We start from the raw sequence: 21,273 nt of genomic DNA on the forward strand, positions 1-21,273 counted from the left end.
AAGACCCCAATTAAAACGCACAACTTTACTCAGGAAGCAGACCCAAAAATAGCTTAGTTAGACTATGTCAACTTTAATGTAACTGTGTTTCTGATTGTCAGCCCTACAGTAGAAACCAAACATAATTATAAACACAAACACACATTCAGCAGGTGCAGCTGTTGGCTGTGTTCACATTTAGGGAGGCTGTGAAAGGAAGGTATGCTGCGAATGACAAGCCCATCTTAACAGAACAACACTGGCTCTGTCAGCAGGAGCCACAAAATGAAATGCTCTGAGGCAGCCCGTAAGCTCTGAAGAACATGATTTATATTCTCAGGGCACTTGTCATTCCTCATCACTGTGTCAAATTGCCATATTTTGATGGGGTATTTTTTTTTTCTCACCACATCCTTGCCGAGGCCGCCGTGTGTACAAGGCCCCATTTATCACACCCTCCCCCCCGAGAGCGAGACAAAGGCAGACAGAAACAGAAAGATGGAGTAGGAGGCTGAGAAACAGGGCAGGCTGTTGGAGTTTGACACCAGGAAATGACTCAGTGAGACTGGACACTGCTGTTTTTCTACATTTTTATTATGATCATCATTATTGTTCTCAGCATATTCATAATTCAACACAAGACATACGAGTAAAACACTAACATAAACATTCTGATTGAAGGAGAAGAAATCACATGACCCACTGGCCGGTGGAGGCTCTCACCTCAGAGACATGCTGGCGGCGACGGCAATGTTTGTTGAATAAACTGAAGATCTGAAGAGACACCCGATGGGCGAATGGGTTCACAAGCAACGTTCTGAGGTAATGCTGACATGGATCAAGGAGAATGGGAAGAAGAAAATAAAAAGAGAAGTTGTGACTTGCCTGGCAGCTTAGGAGAACAAAGAAAATGATGCTGTCAGTAAATATCCACAACTACCGCTGGGTTTTAGCCTCAAAGTCTGGCTTGACCATCTCAGCTCAAAGTGAACTATGACTGATTCATGCCTTTTTTTCTGCAGGGGAAGTGCTTCAGTATTCAAGTCAGGGCTGTGTCAGCAGTCTATAGAAATAGGATGAGTAGATTTACAGTCCTGTAATGAGATATACAAGGTTTGATGAAGACAAAAGTGTTTCTTTGCTTTAACCAGCTCCTAAACCTGTGGATTTGTCATGAATAGGTGACAGCTTTGTACAAGGTCGGCTGTGGCTCTTCAACACCAGCTTCAGCCCTCTGATTCAGTCATCAAGGTGAGCGCAACAAAAAAGAAACTGCAGGTGGATTTACAGCAGCCGTTTTCTTCACAGGCTGCTGGTTCAGTGCATTAGATTTTTTTTAATGTCAGCATCAGACATTTTCCTCCAAAAGTTCAAGAAGACCACCTAAAAAACTGAAAACCAACCCTCGGTCCCTTATCCCACCCAATCAAAACATATTCTAATCCCTCATGCCTCGACGTAAAGTAACTTTGTACAAACTGAAAAAAACACAACATTTCACCATCAACACAAAGATCACGTCATTATATCTGTCTGTAAAAGCCAACAACAGGACAGAAACTCCCCTGTGTTTAAACCTGTTCATTACACTATCATACAAAACACACACACTCACACACACGCACATACGCACGCACGCTTCCAGAGGATTTCATCCATTTCAGGTGTTTGTGTCTATTGCAGTACAAATCATCATCTGTAGTAGTTACTGAGGATTGTAGATTGTTATTGAGGACCATAAAGAAAACGTTGTATGAGGTGAGAATTGTTAGTGTGTGCAGGGCGTGGAGTTGGCTGCGTCTGCGTGCGGTCAGTCGTGGATGACGATGGGGCCTCGCATCCTCAGGCTGGGGTGAGGGTGTGGGGGTGCCAGTACGAGCCCCTGAGGAGGGCCCTGGGAGACCCTGCGTAAGGTGATCTGTTCGCAGGGCTGTCGGCAGGCGTGTCTAAGCTGAGAGCGGGACAGCAGCCGTCGAGCCCTCCTTGGGACACAAAGAAGAGAAAGAACTTAAGTGCAGAAGAACATACAACAACATTAGACCACAACAGGCTTGGCTGAGAAATTAACATTATTATACTCTGCAAGCAAATTTTCAAAATTGAAATGAAAAAAAACAAAAAACAAATAAGAAATTTTGATAGGATACACTGTTTATTGTCATTTTTTGGAATAACAAACTGAAGCAAAGTTAAATAACAGGCTGCAGATCTTTGTGGTAGTTTTGCCACAGGTTTCAGGTGAGTCTCCATCCCAGTCTTTACAGCTCCTCCAGAGTCGATGTTCTACTGGCACGGTTCCTGGTCTGTGGTTCACTCCCCATATTCAATTCAATTTTATTTTTGTCAGATTAAGGTTAGGGCTTTGTGTAGTTGACTCATTAACACTCTCTGTGGTCTTGTGGGGATAGTTATTCATCTGTTTTAAAAAAAGGAATATATATAAAAAAAACATATATTTTTGATAGGATACACTGAAGAATGTCTTTACAGTGTTTCTCTGGGTTAGTGTCCTTTGGGTTACCATCCTGTTCCTTCATTCTACAAAATAGGCTTTTGTTCTAATCATTAAAGAATTGTAAACTCTTCTCATTTGACAGAATGATGAATATCCCGCTATGTTTTCATATTTGTTCTAGGTGTTGGAAAAGAGTGATTAACACTTTTATTCCCTTTTCTGGGAGTCACAACAACAGATGTAGACATGAATTTCGCTCTCCTTGCTGCAGTAATTACTTTTATTTTATCATGGCTTGAGAATAAATGCTGTATCTTAATTACAATCCCAATTCCAGTCTATTAAATCACAGTTTAATATGCAACAGCTAACTGTTTACGTCATGGTTTTCAGATTTCAATAACCTACCTGCAGGGGCTGAGGATCATTTAAACAGCCAACTGGGTTTTAAAGTGTAAAATAAAATGACTACTGAAGAGGTCTGAGGCTGAAATTGGATTTATATTTTTATACCTTCATGAGTCATTCAGTCATAGTGTTGATTTTGAAGCAATAACACCTCCAGATGTGGGGTCACCTGTATGACCTCACCTCTGCTACTTGCTGCCTCTGAGGCACATAACGGAGAAACTAATAAAGACAGCAGTGATCTTCACTTGATCCGAGTGATTAAGTGTGCGCCTGTTTCTTAAAGGACACCGTATTGAGGCTGCAGTCCACTGAAAAAGCCATTTGAAACAAGCACTTTTTCTCATTTCCAAAGGATTCTGTAGTCCTGGTGGTGCAGCAGGCGCCGAGCATGAGTATCTTCCTCTGTTATGAACTGAGGAATCCCGTCTCAGTAGGATTTTCAGGCTTAGAAGTGAGCTGACTAGTGAGAAGATTGCTCTTTTAGAAACTAAGCCAAGGCTGCAGACCCAACTGGAATCCATTTGGAGACAATTGTTAAGATAAACATTGAAATGTATACAGGATTATTCCTTGTCCCCTTTGGGGCCGCCATTAAAAACCACGTCCTCCAGATGGGCTCTTATTTTTCCTGCACCAGTCAGTGCTCTTGCTAAAGCGAAGAAAGTTGGTTCTTGCATTGTAGAGAGAAAAACACATTAAACAAGACCAGGATTACTCATGGAGACATATGTACATTACGTGTGTGACAGTGCATGAGAGCACTCTTTACGCTGAACCAATAAAAAAAAACCTAGAGTGACACGCACACACCACTGGACTCCCTACAGCGATGGTTTGTTTAGTTTCCTATTATACTCTAGAGAACGCTATATATAAATGCAATTCCTATTATTTACACATTATTTCCAACTAGGCTGTCATTAAACAGAAAGACAACATTATCTGGTAGAGTAACATTTGAAGAAGGAAGGGAGAGGCATGAAACACAAAGAACAAAATCCCCACATAGAAACTAATGGCTGTCTAAAGGATTGAACCAAAGAATTGCAAAAAAATAAGGATACAAAAATACCAAAAACGCCGACTTCCTGTTGGGTTCAGGAGAAGAGTCTTTCCGGGGTGGGGGGAGGGTGAGGGGTGACTTTTGTGAGTGTAGAATTAAAAACGGTCATTGTTTATCATTGTTTCTCGGTCTGAACCATGGGTTTTTCCGCACATGTTTAAGCCCCCAAAATGCAATTGTTTTGGAAAAAGAAGAATCCTACATGCTTTGCAGAGACTCCTGTTCTTTTCTCAGTTGGTGATTCCTTATCTGTGGTGAAGATAGAAGAAGCAGCGTTTCACTGACATGACCCACACACCCAGCCCTGATTGTTCATGAGAGGATGACAGACCTGCAGTGACCCGGATGGGTCGAATCACTCCAGCACTCCAAATCTCTCACTCTCATGTCACAGCCACGTCAAAAATGTTGAATGATGAAAGTTGACAGAAGATTTAAGGGGGGAGGGGAATCATCTGGTGGCCCATGCACATACATTGGTTTCTACACATGCTACTACTGAGGCTAACACACTACAGATTTGGTCCTTCAACCGACGGCATTGCTTTGCTGTTTTCAGAGGAGAAGAGCGGATTTAGCCGTGTGGCTCATCATGTCTGTTCAGTTGGCCCTCAGTAAGGAGAAGAGCAAACACACCAGCCACTCTCATTTACATCTCTGTTTGCTTTATGTATGCAGATTTGTACAGCAGACCCTCTCTAGTTTATACACCGGTGAATTTAAACCAGTAAAACACTGTGGACTACTCTGTAGTAATAAGAAGCAGAGAAGAAGAGTCCAGGCTTAAAAAACCTGATTTACCAGCACAGTGAGTCGAGGAGTAACAGTATTCATCAAATAGAACAGTGTCTATTATTGAAAATACACACGCATTAGGGCTTCATATCACTTTATAGTGTCAGTGCTTTCTCTTAGCTCTACTTTACAATTAAAGCGACACTAAATAATTTCAAGTGTTATAATGTACTCACTGCTGGGAGAGAAAATAAATGACTCTCTACTGCTCTGACAAAGTGGATTATCCCGGAGGATTCTGGCTCTGTCGTCCTCGTGCTTGGTTCATTGAAAACCTTTTATATTTAATATCTTCCCCACACACATAATATAATATAATATAATATAATATAACATAACATAACATAACATAATATAATATAATATAATAATAAAAAATAAAAACAAATAATATATATATATATATATATATAAACTATAATAAATCACATTGATTGGTCAATTCAAAACGTTTGTCAATGACTTTGGTACAAAGTAAACAGTCAGATGAATGAGAACAACAGCTTTTGGGGTGAAGCAGAAATCAATTGTACTTTTGTGTGAGTGAATGCAGCCAGACTATTATCAGCTTCAATTATGTAACAACATAACTGTGTAAATAATTGGCCATCTCACCTAGTTTATCATGCAGCCACAGAGTGTACTAAATATATATCCACTGCATAATTGTTGTTTTTTTTTACCTCTCTCCAGGATCCCCTGTGTCTAAGTCTGGCAATCAACACTAAAGTTTCTCACAAACATTCGTCTCCCAGTGGAAGAACAGTGATAATTTGTTGATTTGTTGTTGATCCCTCTCTTGTGCGTGTGTGTTTTTCGCATCTTATTTTAAACCGAATTAACAATTTGTGCTGGGTTTTTTCCTACTCTGTGCAGGCCAAGAAAATTGTTTTATTTTATTTATTTCTTTTTCTTTTTTGTCTCCGGTGCACAGCCTCCTTGTACATGTGGGAGAGTTCTCCTACTCCTTTTCTCTACATCACATAACAGAGTGTTGTGAATGTGAGGAAAAGAAAAGAAAACCTCATATCTTCTCTCATTTCAGAGCAAAGCAGATCTATTAATGTGTATTTGTTAAGAAAATCAATAATTGTCGTCACTGAGGGAGGGAATGTACTGTGTTCTAGAACGACGAGCTCTCTGTCTCTCACTTTCTCTCTCACCCTTGTTCACTTGCACAAACACTTAGAGCCGTGCTTCCTTGGTGGTGAGTGAGCGATCCATGTGAGTGCAGCCATGTTTAATGTGGTAATGATATTTCCACTCAGAACCCAGCGGTGGCTGGCTCCTCGCTGGACCATCTGCACCCGCTTTAGTCGCTTTAATTTGAGTCCCGGCGGTGTGAGCGCGGCTGTGAGGCCTGGGTGCCATGGCTCATTTAGACACAGTCTTAATGGAAGATCATCTTTCGTGCTCACACACACACACACACACACGCACACACACACACACACACACACACACACACACACACACAAACACACAGCCCATCTCTGACTCATCGTGTATATAAGGTGTTTCTATGGCATCATGTTTCACAAGCCTCAACTGTAGAGCATAATTTCAATAAGTATGAGAAGTATTCCCTTTTATATTATATCCTTTCAATAATATGCAAAAATGTGCAAATATTTTTCACAGTCCGAAGCCCAGTAGGATATGAAGGTCTGGAATAACTTATCTTTTATTAACAAAGGGGCATTTTATTTGCCATGAATTTCCCAGCCAAGTTATCTTGTTATTTTCTTATCAGAAAGTTGCATCAATAGCAGTTTCAGGTTTTCATGCACGGTTGTTATCAGATTCTAACCCCATCCACTCCACTACAGTTTCTCTAACACATTCCACACATACATGCCCACAGTCAGCCAATAAAAGTTCAAAAAGGGTCACCTTCTCTTACCTGGTCTCTCGAGTGACGAGGAAGAAGCTGTCATCAGGGGCATCAATCCAGTTGGGGCGCCTCTTACGGATCATCATTCCACCCCTGGTGTTTCCACCGGTGCTGTTGCGGCCATTGTGCTGCAAAAAACAACTCATTGTTCATTTGTTAGAATAAACGGTAAAATAATGATTTGGTACAAATGGATTTAGACTGACACGTACCAGGAGGGGTCCCCCTGTGGACACTGGGTTTTCTGCAAAAAAAAGAAAAGGCCATGATAAATGATAAGAAACAACAAAACCATCCAGACAGACTGCAGCTAATTTAACCTATTAAAATAAAACATGCCTGGACTTTGTCTACCTGAGCGTCTGTCAGGCTCAGTCCTGCTGTGGTGATGGTAGCTGCGTTTTCCCAGCATGCCATGGGGGCCATGTGGCAGAGAAGAGAGGAGGCGCCGTGGGGGAGGCGTCTGGAGGCCAGGGGTGCGGTAAGAACGAGGGGTATGGGCTGCTGGCCGAGACTCTGAAAGAGACGCCACACTGGAGCTGCATCAACAGGCTCTCATGGACTGACAAGGTATTTAAAGTACAGTTGAATTTTTTGGCTCAGCTATGAAGCAGGAATTTACCTAAAAACTGCAGGACACTGGTCAGAGTGCTCCTCTGGGCAGCTCTGGTTTTGGGTAGGCGAGTCCCCTGCCCCTCTGAGACCCTTAACATGTCTAAACACAAACACACATATATACATACACCCTCATTTACAAACCAGCGGTGTTTCTCAGACTTCATCAACTCTCACTCCAACTCTCCTCACAGCAGCAGGCAATCAAAACAAACTCAGAGTGGAGCGAACACTGTATCAAAATCAGAGGATGTTTGGAACACAAGGATGAATGGCTGCCTAAATAACTGTGTTCAACATGAATGTTGATGCTCCAATCAGTGTGAGCAAATGACTCGAGCAATAAGTGAAAAAAACAGATTGGCTTTCGATGATTGCATGAGCACATAAAAATGCTCTCCCACATGCACATACAGCCATGCACACACAGACACACACTGTACGTCCATTAGAATCTGAAGGAATTATTACAGCAGGCGCTGGATGAATAAAAGCATGCTGAGGGCAGGATGTGTGAGTGTGGTGGTGGGGTTGATGACAGATCACATGGACACATGAAGCACGAGGACTCAGGAGAGATGCTTTCAGGTGCGACTTTATTTGAAGTCTAACTCTCATGTTCACACAGTGATGAAAGAAAAGAGCAAAAAGAGGTAGAAGAGGAGAAAATTGCAGCTAATGTAGGAGATGGAGGATGAGGCGGAGACAGGAGTAGGAATGGAGCGTCTCTGAGCGGCAAAATCCTAGATGCAGGATTGACACACACAGAGGAAGCGACAGGATGAAGTCATGAGCATATCAAATGATTTGAACACATATCCCAGTGACAGGACACCGTGGTCCAGGTGATGGCTTCGTATGACCTGGTGGGTGATGTGTGGAGTTGGTGGAAGGTGAAGGTAAAGGTGAAGGTAATGCTTGAAAAAAAAACTAAGAGCTTTTGTATTTCCCTCCATCAGAGGTTCATCCCTGTTTTAAATCTCATGAGTTTAAATCTGATTATCAATCTGTGTAACTTTCCTCAAACGCTCTTAAAAAGAAACACGACTGAAAGAACAAGGCAAAAATTATAAATTAAAAAAAATGATCAAAAAAGGTCATGGTAAACAGAGTGAAGCTATTTACATGAAATATTTGTATCATTCAGTCACGACAGCCCAGATCGGGCACACCTTCACCTGGAGCGCTGTGCAAAATAGAGGCTCTCTTACTAAAATACATTTCTCTACAACTAACTTCAGCAAATATACGGCTCAGACTGGATTACTGCACCTTTAAGACCACTACTGACAGGAGCAAAGTCAACCAGAAGCATTGGTGTTATTAGGTGTACATGTTACTGTTGTGTATGTGTGTGTGTGTGTGTGTGTGTTGGGGAGAGACAGTGGATTTCAGTTCACAGTGAATATGATAATGTCAAAGGTAAAATAATAAAAAAACAAAACAAATCCATGAATGAAAAGATGACTTAACTCAAAGTTATGATGACAGACAGTCTTTATTGGAAAATGGGGAGTGGGAGAATACAAAAAAAACCAAATAATAATATAACAATAATAATAAAAACAAGAGGGAAGACCAACAGTCAAAGGAGGGAGGAGACAGGGCTGAAATGGGATTTGATGGTGGGGCAGTCAGGGGAGGATGAGGTGATGACTGTGTGTGTGTGTGTGTGTGTGTGTGTCTGTGTGTCAGAAATTATGAGGAACTAGGAGAATTGAGCGCACTCTTACACTCTGCCTTTAGGGACCCACAGTTAATGGGAACAAAGGGCCGGCGCGCAGCACGGCGCAGCTTGATCATGTCACGGCAAATGATACGGGCCATCTTGGTGAGACGGTTGGCCTGCAGGAGGAAGGCCTGCTTAGTCTTCATGGAGGACTTCGGGCTGCCGCTGTTTCGCATCGGCACCATGTGGTTGGACTGACGTGGAGCGTGACCTCGAGGACGAGGCTCCTGAGATGGAGGGAGAAAAGAAAGACGAGAAAGAGAGACGGGAAGAGTGAACACAGGTATTCTGGTAACCAGATAGGCTCATCAACAATTTATCTATGCAACTTCTGTCTTATTTTTAATTCTTCATTTGCTTTGAATTATGCTAAGATCAATGACCTCGTATTATTTATTTCACTCATCTAAATCTTTTGTTTTTTCAAGTCTAATTTTGAATGTTTGCGCAAACAGTCTCATACAACGCACACCCTTGCTGGGCCAAATGAAATGAAAAATGCTCAGCGTACACTGGTTATGGGAGTGGGGGAGGTCCTCTCCTCTGGACCCTCTGCTCGGCTTGGCATCTTCAGGCCGCCGTACTTTTTCCAGTACATCCAGCAGGAAACGCACAGGCGACACTGCATGTTGGGAGGACCCCATGAGTACCACTGGGCCGACTGCATGGCTGTGAAAGGACAGATTTGATCATTGTCTTAGTTGGGTCAAAGAAGGGTCGTTCAATAAATGCCAAGAATTAATTCACCAAATATTTGTTTAGTTCTTTTATGTGTTTTTTAACAACTAATCACTAGTAACAATCAGACTTACTGTAGCAGCTCTCGCAGGCTCTACCGCCTCCCGCTGTGTGATAGGGCCCGGTGCCTGCGCCATTCACCGTTGCCACCTTGCCATTGGTCACTGAGATCTGGTTAGGGTTGGGTTTGTTACTGTCAAATAATACACAAAAGGGTAAAAATTAATTATCAAACACATTAAAAAATGCATTTGTAAGCACAGCCTGACGATGAACGGTGGATACTCACTACGTGGGGATATAAACCTGCTTCAGTTTGCTCTCCGCCTCTGCTGCCTTGAGTCGCTTCTGTCCAATGTTAACAAAAGAAAGCTTTTGTCAGTCGAAAAACATTAATAAGAAATGGAGACCGAAATATAAAACATAACATCCATACAAATGTCATTTTCAACTGAACTGTGAAACTTCACTTGCCATGTCATCATGTTTACTTAAAAAATACCATATTTAGTGTGGAATTTATTATTATTATTCTTGCAGTCAGAAATAACCACATCTGGTCAGCTATCCATTTCAACAAAGATTAAGTAACTTCAGTGTTAAACAACATGATATTCATCTTACCTGTTGCACATATCTGTCTGTGGTCTTCCACATGTAGTAGTATTCTATGATACTGGTCAGGGACTTCCATGGCAGCTTCACCAGGAGAAGATGTTTAGAGGTCGGAGGAGGGTGGATGTGGAGACAGAGAGTAAATTATTTTAATATTATTATTTCACGTTCTTGGCATCTCTGCACAAAAGGCTTGGAAATATATTCACAGGTGAGAGGGACATTGTGACCACAGACACTAAAAAGCCTGTAGCTACGGGGTCTGCTAACAGTAGTTGTTCTAAGTATCACGAGCACCTGGCACCACTTCTGCTCCCTTTTACAGCAGTGAGGGGAAGTTCAACTGGTAAAAGTTTTTTCTCCGCAGGCCTGTAAGGTGGTTGCTAAAATTGGAAACTTTGTCCCTAACAGAGCAGTGGCTGAGGTCAGCTTGTGTTCCTGCCAATTACAGTGGATTTCCATTGTGAGAGGTTTGTGCTGGGGGAAGGACTGGTCACAAAAACACATCCAAACACTGAGGATCCATTTGTGATGTTCAAAGAAGATTGGTCTGAAATGATTGGCTAGAATACGATGAACCATGCATTTCATTTCTGACAAGCAGCGATTTGAGAACATTTCAGTTGCTGATAAAATACACTTGTTGACCATGAATAAATTCACACCAAATGTGGGGTTTTCCCCCCCAACAGTTGTTACCAACTGTGTAAGGTTGAAGTCAGGCTGATGGGGTTTCACTGCCTTTCTGCAGCTTCATTATTGATTTTAATTTTACGCAAATCTGGTCTGTGGGACACATTGGCTCTGTGCTTTCCCTTTCTCTGACCTAAAACAGAAGTAATTATTCTACCTGCAAATTAAATTCACTGAGAGTGAATGATTGTAAAAAAATATCTTTTTGTTTCCCAGACTTTTCAGTTTCATCTGAAAACATTACGAAACATATTAAAACATAATTATATATCAGTTGCAATGATCTGTTGCTATGACATTCTGTTGAACAAATGCTAAAAGCTTCTCCATTGTTTGGTCACAAAAAACACAAACCCATTTCAGGGTTATAGTTTGGAGAGTCTATTACTTCTTTCTGGTGAATTTTTAGCAAATGACAATTAAGGTATTTTTCCTCCAGAATAATGTGAACTAAGTGCATTAGTCATTATGTAGCTACGGTGAATACAAGGGGGACCACTGTGTACAACACACAAAATAAAGCACTCATTTCACAAATCAACACAAAAACTTACAAAGTCTTGTCGAATGTCGTTGAAGTCTTTTCCATATTTCTCTAATGCCTCTTCAAACATGGCGGCTTCTGAGGCACTCCACTCCTCCATCTCGTCCCTGCAGAGCACTGGGCCTCCTGCTGGGACCAGCACGCTCAGCGCACTGGACAGATCGTAATTATGGCGATGCAGCGTGTCCATCGCGTGGAACTGCAACCCCAAGGCAGAATGCATTACCAAAAAAGCACCTGGTTGCTATCAGAATCTTTGTGTAAATGTAGTTTTATTGCACAGTTGATACTAGATTAATGTATGAAGACTTGACCAACAGCAATACACGCAGGTCAGATAACATCATCGCACACATAGTCAAGGGGTGGGGTGGGGGGGTTGACAACAGCCCAATCTAAAAATAGGCACACTGTAGAAAAAGTTTGAGAAGCATTAATCTAGGTACACATGAGGTCACTGCTCCGAGGTCACTGTTCCAAGGTCAGTGTCTGAGTGACCACTTCAACCATCCTCACTTTTGCTGAGCTCAGGGATTAATGTGATGTTTCTAGAGAATGGGACATCAGAACTGCAACATAGATAATTTCTCAGAGTCAACCGTGTGTCACTGTGTTTTTGGTCACTTACTAACAAAGGTAATAGATATTAGTAAGAGTGGGCAGTGACAGATCTGACTTGTTTTAGAAAAAAAAAATCAAAACAGTCAAATCTGAAAGACGTAAATCAGAATCACACTATTTTGATAGTTACACACTTACTATTTACTGTAATTAAATAATTTCAAAACACAATGTTGCTGCACTGACACATCGCAGAGCAGCTTCACAAGTCAGGGAGGTTTTCTGCCATACATAAAGTCGTACTGGTGTACATGTCCACACACTTGTTTGTACAGAACTCACCAGTGTGATGTCTCGCGAGGCTGCAGCAGCGCTCATGTGTAAGCTAGGCTGTCTGACCGAACTGCTGCAGTCCAGCGCTCGGGCAAAGGTCCCCACCGCCCTGAAAAAGGGGCATCAACTCAGTCAATACATATGACATATCACTATTAATAGATTAAATGAACTATGAACACGAAGATTCACAATCAGTAGACATCAAATTAACACATTTTCAAAAACTTTAAATACATTAAATACAAATCCAATCATATATAAAGAAATATAAATATATATATATATATATATACATATATGCATATACTGCACATACAGGGAAAAACACAAAATATACACAAAAACATGTGTCACATATTTTAGTTACATTTGTTCTGTAATCCATTTTCAGAACACAAATGGGAACGTATTATTCATTAGTCAGTTTCCTCTATATTTGCCCTTTACCAGGACACTGGTAGAGTTGGAGGTGAGAGGTAAATTACCGTGCTACTACTAGGAATTGGTCTATCTGTTTGTTGGTGAGTGGACACTCTGGATCCCAAAGCTTCTCTTCTAGCTTGGACAGGTCCCTGTCATCTGCCTCTCCTACTGGAAAGACAAAGATAAAGGCTTTTAGGCAGCACCACATCATCATCATCATCATCATCATCACCACATGTTTCTAAAAAAAACAATTTATAATCCTGATTCTCTGTGACAAGTTCATTTGCTGACTTGGCAGTAACAACAGTGAATTCACTTGCTGTTTAAAGGAAATCAATGAGCAGTAGCAGACTAGATATCATCATGTTGTAAGTGTAATCTGATGAATCTGCTTATCTCAGTGAACAGATGCAGTGAATCAACCTACAAGTCTGTCCATCAAGTAAACAGCTTGTAAAAACTGGGTAGACTAATAATGCATGTAGATAATTATATCTGATGGCCACTTTATTAGGTACACACTCTGACACCAGTTTTAGTACACCGAGTCCTTGTTGTATTAATTTCTAAATCTAACTTCAAAACAATGCTCAGATATTTGTCCATATCAACATGATGGCACCAAAACAGTTGCTGCAAATCATTGATGTTTTTTTTACTATGGAGACTGGCATGGTTACCTATTGCTATGTGAAAAACTCAATTTAAACCATATTCAATTTCATTTTGCTTAATCTGAACGCAGATCACATCGGTCACATCTGCAACCCTAAATGCATTGCTGCCATATTATTGGCAAGGTAGATTTTCTCATAAACAAGCCTTTAAACAGGTGGAATAATAATGCAGCCTGTGAGCGTAGATGTTTGCAGTAGGGAAGAAGAACTCCTTATGCCCCCCCACTGAAGAAGCAAAGTGTTCAATTATGAAAGAGTGCATAAGACTTGGGGCAATAAAATTCATTGGTCACGTCAAGTGTGGCCACTTAAGACTAAAGAGGCTTTATCGATTTCCATCAGTGCAAACAGCAAAACAAGGAGGAATTGTCTCCATTATCAGGCGAAAGTCTGAATATTTTTTTGTTGAGCAGCTGCTATTCTCCGCTGTTAACAATGGTTACAATTACAACAACGCCAACACGCCTTCTAAAAACACAATTTAGAAGGCGTCATTTCAAATAATCAATTGTTCCAACTGACCCTCTTGTAACATTTCAGGTACATCTGCCTGAAAACGCGGCCCGACTCGAATCTCTCCTTTGTCTGCCAGCAGGGTTTTCTGTGTGGGGTCGTACACCAGGGAGTAGAAGAAGGTGTCCTGGGGAAAACAGCAGAACAATTACTAACACAAAGAACAGGCCTCATGGTTGTTGTTGTGGCTTCAGGGTATTCCCGCTGACTCCTCCTTCAATGGCAGACAATTTATTAGCATTTCAGGTCTAAAAACCTGGGCTTTGAAAAACATCCTTACAATAAAGTTGAAAAAATAAAAATAAATTTCAACTAAAAAAAATCTGTTTTCCATTTGTGTCAGAAAAATCAACTAGTTTGATGCTAGAAAAAAACGTTTGATATTGATAAGCCATGAGCTTATATCAAGAACTCAGAGGGTCAGATTTGTTTGGCTTTATTAGATTTCATTGATTATGATACATATTTAATTAGCGTGAAGCTAAATAAATAGTGGATTTGAGTTAAGTAGTGTTTTTTTCCTCTTTTTGTCTCACCTCTTTGTCGAGGTACGACAGAACAGCTTCAGTCTCATTTAGTAACGCAACGCTGCATTTCCCCCTGATAAAGATAAAAGGGCAGTGATCAGCAGATGACAAACGTTGCTAGTAGTTCAGGACCACCAGTTTTTACTGTAAGAAGGACAGTGTGCGTGTCCGCAGTACCTGATGTGTGTTGCAGGTAGACTCTCGTACTGCCGAGAAAGGAAGAGCTCTCTGTGGCGAAGCTGGTGTTTCTGTTTTTCTGTCAAATCTGTCTCTGCTGGGCTCTCTTTCTCTTCCTCCAGCTCCTCTATTAATGCACACACAGAAGCGCACAAAATGACTTCAGACAACAAGCTGCACAACAAATGGTGTCGCTCTTTAATGGTAGCCTTCTGTCATAGGAGGCTCAATGGAAAGAAAATAACTGAAAGGAAATATGACAAGGTTTACCTCGTGACAGAGAAATTACTGTGAGAGAGTTCCTGCCATGTTCAACAACGTGTCTCTCAGATTACGCAAAAAAATGTTATAAATGACCAGATATCATTTTGTGACCTGTTGTTAGTAATAATAATGCACGTGATCATCATTAGAAATGTTATCAACACATTATCGATTTGTTGGTGTGCAGCAGCTGAGTCAACATCATGTAGGCAGCCAATAAAAATTCAAAAAATATTTTCTTTGGGGCACATGCATATAAAAATAGGACTTTCTGCTACCCACATGATTGTTATTGCACCACATGGGTTCATTAGCCATTAGAACCGCTACAGAATTATCATCTCTTCATTAAAACCACTGCACTGATTTTACATAATAATTTGGACATTTCACTGTTCTGCGGCTCCAAAAACACTCAAACACAAAAGGGCAGAAAGAAGGCGACAGTTTCTTTAATCAAATCTGATCAAAAACTCAGGTCCAGATAGTGCTGTGACTGATGGCTGTGCAGAGAATTAAAATGTGGCTGTTACATGAATATTTCACATCTCCTCAAGTAAATAAATAAAACCAAAGTTGAGAAATGTTGTCACTTGTTAATTCAGCAGATCTGACCTGTAAATGTAAAAAAGACATGGTATTTTAACGTGCGTTAGTTTATGGCACTAGGCAATACACACTCAACAGACCAATGTTTTATCTCTTCAACAGATTCAAGGTTTTTCAAAACCATATTATTATTTTGTTCTTGTTTCTTTTTTGATGCAATAGTCAACAGTCAGTTTTATTCTTTTAATATCAAGAGCACGTGTTATAGAAAAACAAGGCTTATGCTAACTTTAGAATGAATTTCTTGCCATTTCACACTTCACTGCCAAAGTATTTTATATCAATTAAAAATGTATATATTTAACTGATTATCCTTTCAGATCTAGCACAACAACAACAACAACCCTGAGTGACAGTGACCGAGGGATAACAGTTTTGATCAAGTCCACAACCGACAGTCCCACTGGATTCATTTGAATGTTTGTTTGTTTTGTTTTTTTTAACTGTGACCTAGACTTTTAAATCTCTACAAAGCCCTGTGTGCATGTGGTGAAGGTTGATTGGTGAGAGGAGCATCTGTTTATTCTGCAGAGGTAATATTAGTTTCACATCTGTTGTTTAATCCTGGGTATAATACTTTATCAAGATGACAAACAGCTTTTGCTAGGAAGCTAGAAAACAACACCAGTAAGAACGCTGACGTCGTAAACGAATAGTACAGTGGGGCTTCAAGATACGAGCTACCTGAAATACAAGTTTTTCAAGATTTTTCCTTGTTATATGAGGAAACATCAAGTTATGAGTGCTAAGGACTCTGATCTCTGCTCCCCCACATAAAACCCCCATCCCACACTACGTTTTGGGACTTCGTAATGCCGTATTTCCATTACTTTCTGATGACACTGTTATTATTTATATTTTTTCTGATGCCAGTTTTATTTTATTTTGTTTTATGTTTTCTATTTCTTTTATTGTACTTGCCTTTTTCCCTAATCCGGATCTATTGCACCTTTTACATATGACAGAATTGTCAGAGATCACAGCACACTGTTGCCTAGTTTGTTTTAATTGTGACAGTGATCCTGCTCAGGTCCTTCTCAGGGTTAGTGGCATGCCTTCACTCGCTGTTGTCACTCAGTCTGATGCAGTGACAAGACCCTCTAATTGCATCTCTGAAGTGTTTACACAGTTTGAGCCATGATTGAAGTTTACGAAGGCGGTTACACTATTATATGCAAATCTACCTCTAACTGGAAAGTCGTGTTTTGCAATATACTGCTGCACTGTGGGGTACAAACTGTTGCAAAGTAAACAGTTAACATAAAGGGCTAACATAAAGGATAAAGTAAAACGACAGTTTTTCTAATATAGAATATTTTACAATTTGACATGGTCGGATGGTCCAAACATAAAAGTATAAATATTATTTCTATCAAAGCTATCAGCTGACATATGCCAGGGGGGCTCTACTGTGACACCTGACAACAGTTGTAATCACGTTTAATGACTTTGGGTTTCTAGAGCTATATGGTTTATTTTAGACAACATAAACAAACGAGTAAAAAATAAAAGTGGGCTTGTTTTCATGACCCATCACTCATTTGTAGCCAAAACATTTGTTTACCTATGTTTGAGGACATGTTGACTGCATTTTGACCATATGAGCTTTATAAATATGCAAGAATAAATATGAAGGCATGTGACTCACTTGCGTGCTTGTCTGCAAGCTGTATGAGGCTGTGGGAGATATCTCTCCTTCTGTAGAAACAAACCACCTTAGCTTCCACATTCCCACTAGCAGTCTGAAACAGAGAAGAAAATGAATGAGCACTCCAGTTGGACTGAAGGCACTCAAAACTACTCAATACACATGCCTCTAATTTCCCAGAAGACCAGGCATACTTTTTGTGTCTGTCAAGCTCTGCTGCTATGACAGGGTAACCAGCAGAGCAACGACCCTTATGATTGAAAGATTGATCGATTGTCTCGCTGTACAATTAAGCTGCCAAGCTTAAAGACACCAGTCTGTATTCAATGCATCCAGTGAATGGACATGAAGGTGGCTAAAAGACATTTTTCAACAGTTCCAGCTTCGAGAAGCACGTAGGCAACATAAAAAGCAGCAGCAACTTTCGTGCTCACCTTAAAATTTGAGGACGAATACCTTCAGGGACATTTTGTAATTTCATCCCACACCTTAGACCCCAAAAGGAGTTTTAATCTTCACTGTCGGTGCAATACCATTGACAGTATGATTTTTTTTTTCTTCAGGATGATACTGACTACATCCTTCACTCTCCCACCCACACCATTTATCTGAGCAACTTGCAAACACCCAACACAACATTTAATAAACAGCTAGACAATATTCCTCTTATACCAAATAATTATATGCAAATAATGTGTTTTTCCAAAAGTCAATTAAAGATCTGGACTGGTGTCTGTGATTGGTGAAACATTCTAGTCTCTTATTCTTTAAACCCTTGTGTAAAAATATTGGGTTGAATCTGTAACTGTTGTTGACAGTGTATGACAAGACACTCCTACAGGTGTGGCACATGATGCTGTTGGCATTAGGCCGAGCAGGTAAAACACCTCTTCTAATCATATTACAGACATTTAACTCAGAGAGAGCCACACAGCAGCAAATAAACACCACAATTGGGGCAAGGGGAGGGAGAGGTGCAGAACCAGAAGAATTTTTGTTATTTACCCTGGGGCACAGACGAAGTGTAAACAGGAGAAGTAACTAAAAATGTTCAATACCTTGTTGAGTTCTTCTATTCGGCGGATCAGGTAAGGGTTGCTGGATGAGTTCTCAAAGAATACATAATCTGGAGCACAAAAACAAAACAAAAAATAGATTAATTTCCGCGATCAGAAAAATAAAAAAAAGCAATACCCATTAACATAAATCATGATTATGATAAACACTGTGTGTTCTGTGTGCAGAAGTAAACATTAAATTTAGTAACACTGATTCCCTGAGATTCAATGGAATGATAGATAACCCCAAGAAATATTCACAGTAGTTGTCAGTATACCACAATGAAGCCCTCAACATTGTGAGGTGAATTGGGTTTTAAAAACGTGGATGCTGTAAATCACTCTGTTTCAACTGATATTTAAGAAAGTTAATGTGAAGTGTGACAGTGTGTGGCTCAAGAAGACTGAAATCCCCTCTGGACTGGTTGCACCTGATGAGATTGTAGGGTAACTGGAAAACATCTGCATTCAAATTCTGCCTGTAATGCTGTAATTACTACATTCCAGAAACACAAACAACCAAGTGCAAAAGTAAATATAGCAAAGTTGTAAGGGTGCTCAGTTGGAATGAGCACATTATAACATGTTTGTCTATGTCCATAACAGTTTTGCCTTAATGTCTGTAAATTTACAACTTTCAACATTGACCATAGGAATTATCTCCATAGCAAGAACTAATAACTGAACTAGGGACAGTAGAAGTGCATGTACACTACAGCTCCACTAATCTATGCTTTTTCTTTTCATCCCATGAGTTGCTGTAAAGCGTCTAGTGTCCCTGGTCCAGTGTAGGCACCCCCAGAATTGGGCCTTCATTAAATTATAAAAAAAAGGAGAGATCCAAACACAGGGGGCAACCATCCAGGATTATCTCGTCACTGGACAAGAGTGTCAGCTTACTCTGTGTATGATCAATAACAGAAAATATCCGATCATGTACCACTTCAATGCATGGTTAGACTAATCCATTTACACAAATGGAAATAGAGAAGCTGTGTCTACATCTCATAGTTGTACTTCTCACAAGCCTCTTAACAACCAACTGTAGACAGGTTAAACAAAATTGGCTACAATATGCAAAGCGATGGTACAATAAGGCCACAATTCTCTGCAGCAGAATTGTCCTTACATCCATATTAATATCAAGCCAGCAAATTGTTAAGGACATTGGAGTTACTTCTATAGGATGCTTAACAGTGTCTGTGAAGTGTTTGTCATTTTATAACCGACTCACAAAAAACTGTCAAGAGTTCTCAAATTTCACACTAGTCATCACATATACTTAAAGTACTTTACGCCAATGCCCCAAGTTATATAGTTCAAATAGTTGGACTTTACAGAGTACGCTTGAATGCCTCCGATCCCTGCAACCCAGGTGAGCTAATAGTTATCAGACATACGAAACAAAGCTACTTCACCAGTGATTAAATACAAGCAATTAATATCACCTGGACAAAGTACTCACTTGTGAAGTCAAGGTTATGATGGCATTATGTGGAATCTCAGTCTTTATAAAGAGATGGGGCAGAAGTACGTACTAATAAAGGCGTTAGGTATAATCCCTGCGGCGAATCGACGCCATGAAGCGAGACAATAATTTGATGCTGAATTCCAGGAGACCGCTAACAAGCTAGCCAACAATTAAAAGGCAACTTCCTAATCAACCTTGAATACAAGCGGTGTAGGTGAGCTGTGTTGCAATGACAGGAACGAAATGATCATAATACGTTCTATAAGACTGCTTAAACAGTATAAAAGCAGCGCATCGGCAGCTACTACGTTAATGAGTGAAGCCACTGCTGGTGCTAACGTTAGCTAAATTAGGGCTCGTACTAATGGCTGCATGCCAGAAGAGGCAAATACAAAGGCAGCCACACACAGTCTTGTGCTTCATTTAATCAACATTCACACACATTTCCAGTCGCCAACTCTTCCAGTGTGTTCATTTTCCTTATATCTGGTGTAAATGTCCGACAGCCGAGGAGCCACAAAAGTGCCGACGGTTAAAAAGATGTTTACATTGCGAGCTAGCCATTTAGCAAGTTGACGACTAGCTACTGTGGCCACGACAGACGCAAGGCCTGACCCATTTTGGATCACAAATATTTACAAATTCTACCCGTTTCGTCACAATTGTATGTGGCTCCTAATCTAAGACACAGCCATAGCTTACTATTTCATGCAAACAAGCTTCTGTAGCCAAACACCAGGGTCTGAAGCTGGTAATATTGCTACGGTTTGTGAGTGTTAAAAAGATCCACATTGACATACATACCTCCGACCCGGTACATGTTGGCCGCCATTTCTGCCCTCCCGGAGTGTTAACGTAAACCATAAACTAACAGGAGAATAATAAATAATTAATAATAAAAACAATTAAAATATATCCTAAAATGTAACAAAATACGCGACCGGCTGTGATCGCGGAGGCACTTGATGGGCGGCCAATATACAGAATCTTCCTAAAACCGCCCCCTCTCCTAATGCGATTCACGGCAGCCTTTACAATACAGTGAACTCACACAAGTCAGAACAACCAGATAAACCAGTGACGATGACGTTAGGAAGGGACACGTACGGCCACACGCGCGGACACGCGCGTAAGAACCGGACACACGCGGGATATATGAAAACAGTATACGTAGAGGTTGTGCTTTTATTTTTAAGGGGTTTTAGTTTATTTGCAGAAAATGAGTCAGTCCCTGTAGAGTAAATGTCAAGTCTTTAAAAAGAAGACACATCTAAATTAAATCAATGTCAGTTCCGGTGGATAAACTTGAAAGAAGTAAGAAAATACAACCCTTACAGACATTTAATGTTTATTTAAAGACATTAAATAAAAAACTCCAATTAAAAAAAAATCGAAATTCCATTGGGATCCCAATGAAACATTTGAGGTTTGGTGCAAATTGCACAATGTACAGTATAAGGAACACAGCAACATCC

General features: G+C 40.4%; 1 protein-coding gene across 1 annotated transcript; it reads right to left on the reverse strand.

Annotated features, from left to right (window-relative positions):
* Positions 1–542: 542 nt before the first annotated feature.
* Positions 543–20,867, reverse strand: mta3 (metastasis associated 1 family, member 3). Its single transcript, XM_008313939.3, has 19 exons — positions 20,603–20,867; positions 18,328–18,395; positions 17,270–17,363; positions 14,749–14,875; positions 14,581–14,644; positions 14,054–14,171; positions 12,914–13,016; positions 12,435–12,534; positions 11,542–11,730; positions 10,304–10,378; positions 9,969–10,027; positions 9,754–9,872; positions 9,453–9,610; positions 8,946–9,168; positions 7,220–7,312; positions 6,952–7,113; positions 6,810–6,841; positions 6,607–6,725; positions 543–1,961 (listed from the first exon to the last, which is right to left on the reverse strand). Exons 1-19 carry the CDS (start codon positions 20,628–20,630, stop codon positions 1,790–1,792), a joined length of 2,103 nt encoding a protein of 700 aa, XP_008312161.1. The 5' UTR covers positions 20,631–20,867; the 3' UTR covers positions 543–1,789.
* Between the last annotated feature and the right edge of the window lie 406 nt (positions 20,868–21,273).

The sequence above is a fragment of the Cynoglossus semilaevis genome, chromosome 8, assembly GCF_000523025.1.
Source record: "Cynoglossus semilaevis isolate Cse_v1.0 chromosome 8, Cse_v1.0, whole genome shotgun sequence".
NCBI lineage: Eukaryota > Metazoa > Chordata > Actinopteri > Pleuronectiformes > Cynoglossidae > Cynoglossus > Cynoglossus semilaevis.

Coding starts and splice junctions, on each gene's coding strand:
- mta3 (XM_008313939.3), bottom strand. CDS start 20,630: ATGGCGGCCAACATGTACCGGGTCGGAG. Junction 14,876..17,269: donor GCTTGCAGACAAGCACGCAA/GTGAGTCACATG, acceptor GTGCATTAATAG/AGGAGCTGGAGGAAGAGAAA. Junction 11,731..12,434: donor CCTCGCGAGACATCACACTG/GTGAGTTCTGTA, acceptor TTGGGGTTGCAG/TTCCACGCGATGGACACGCT.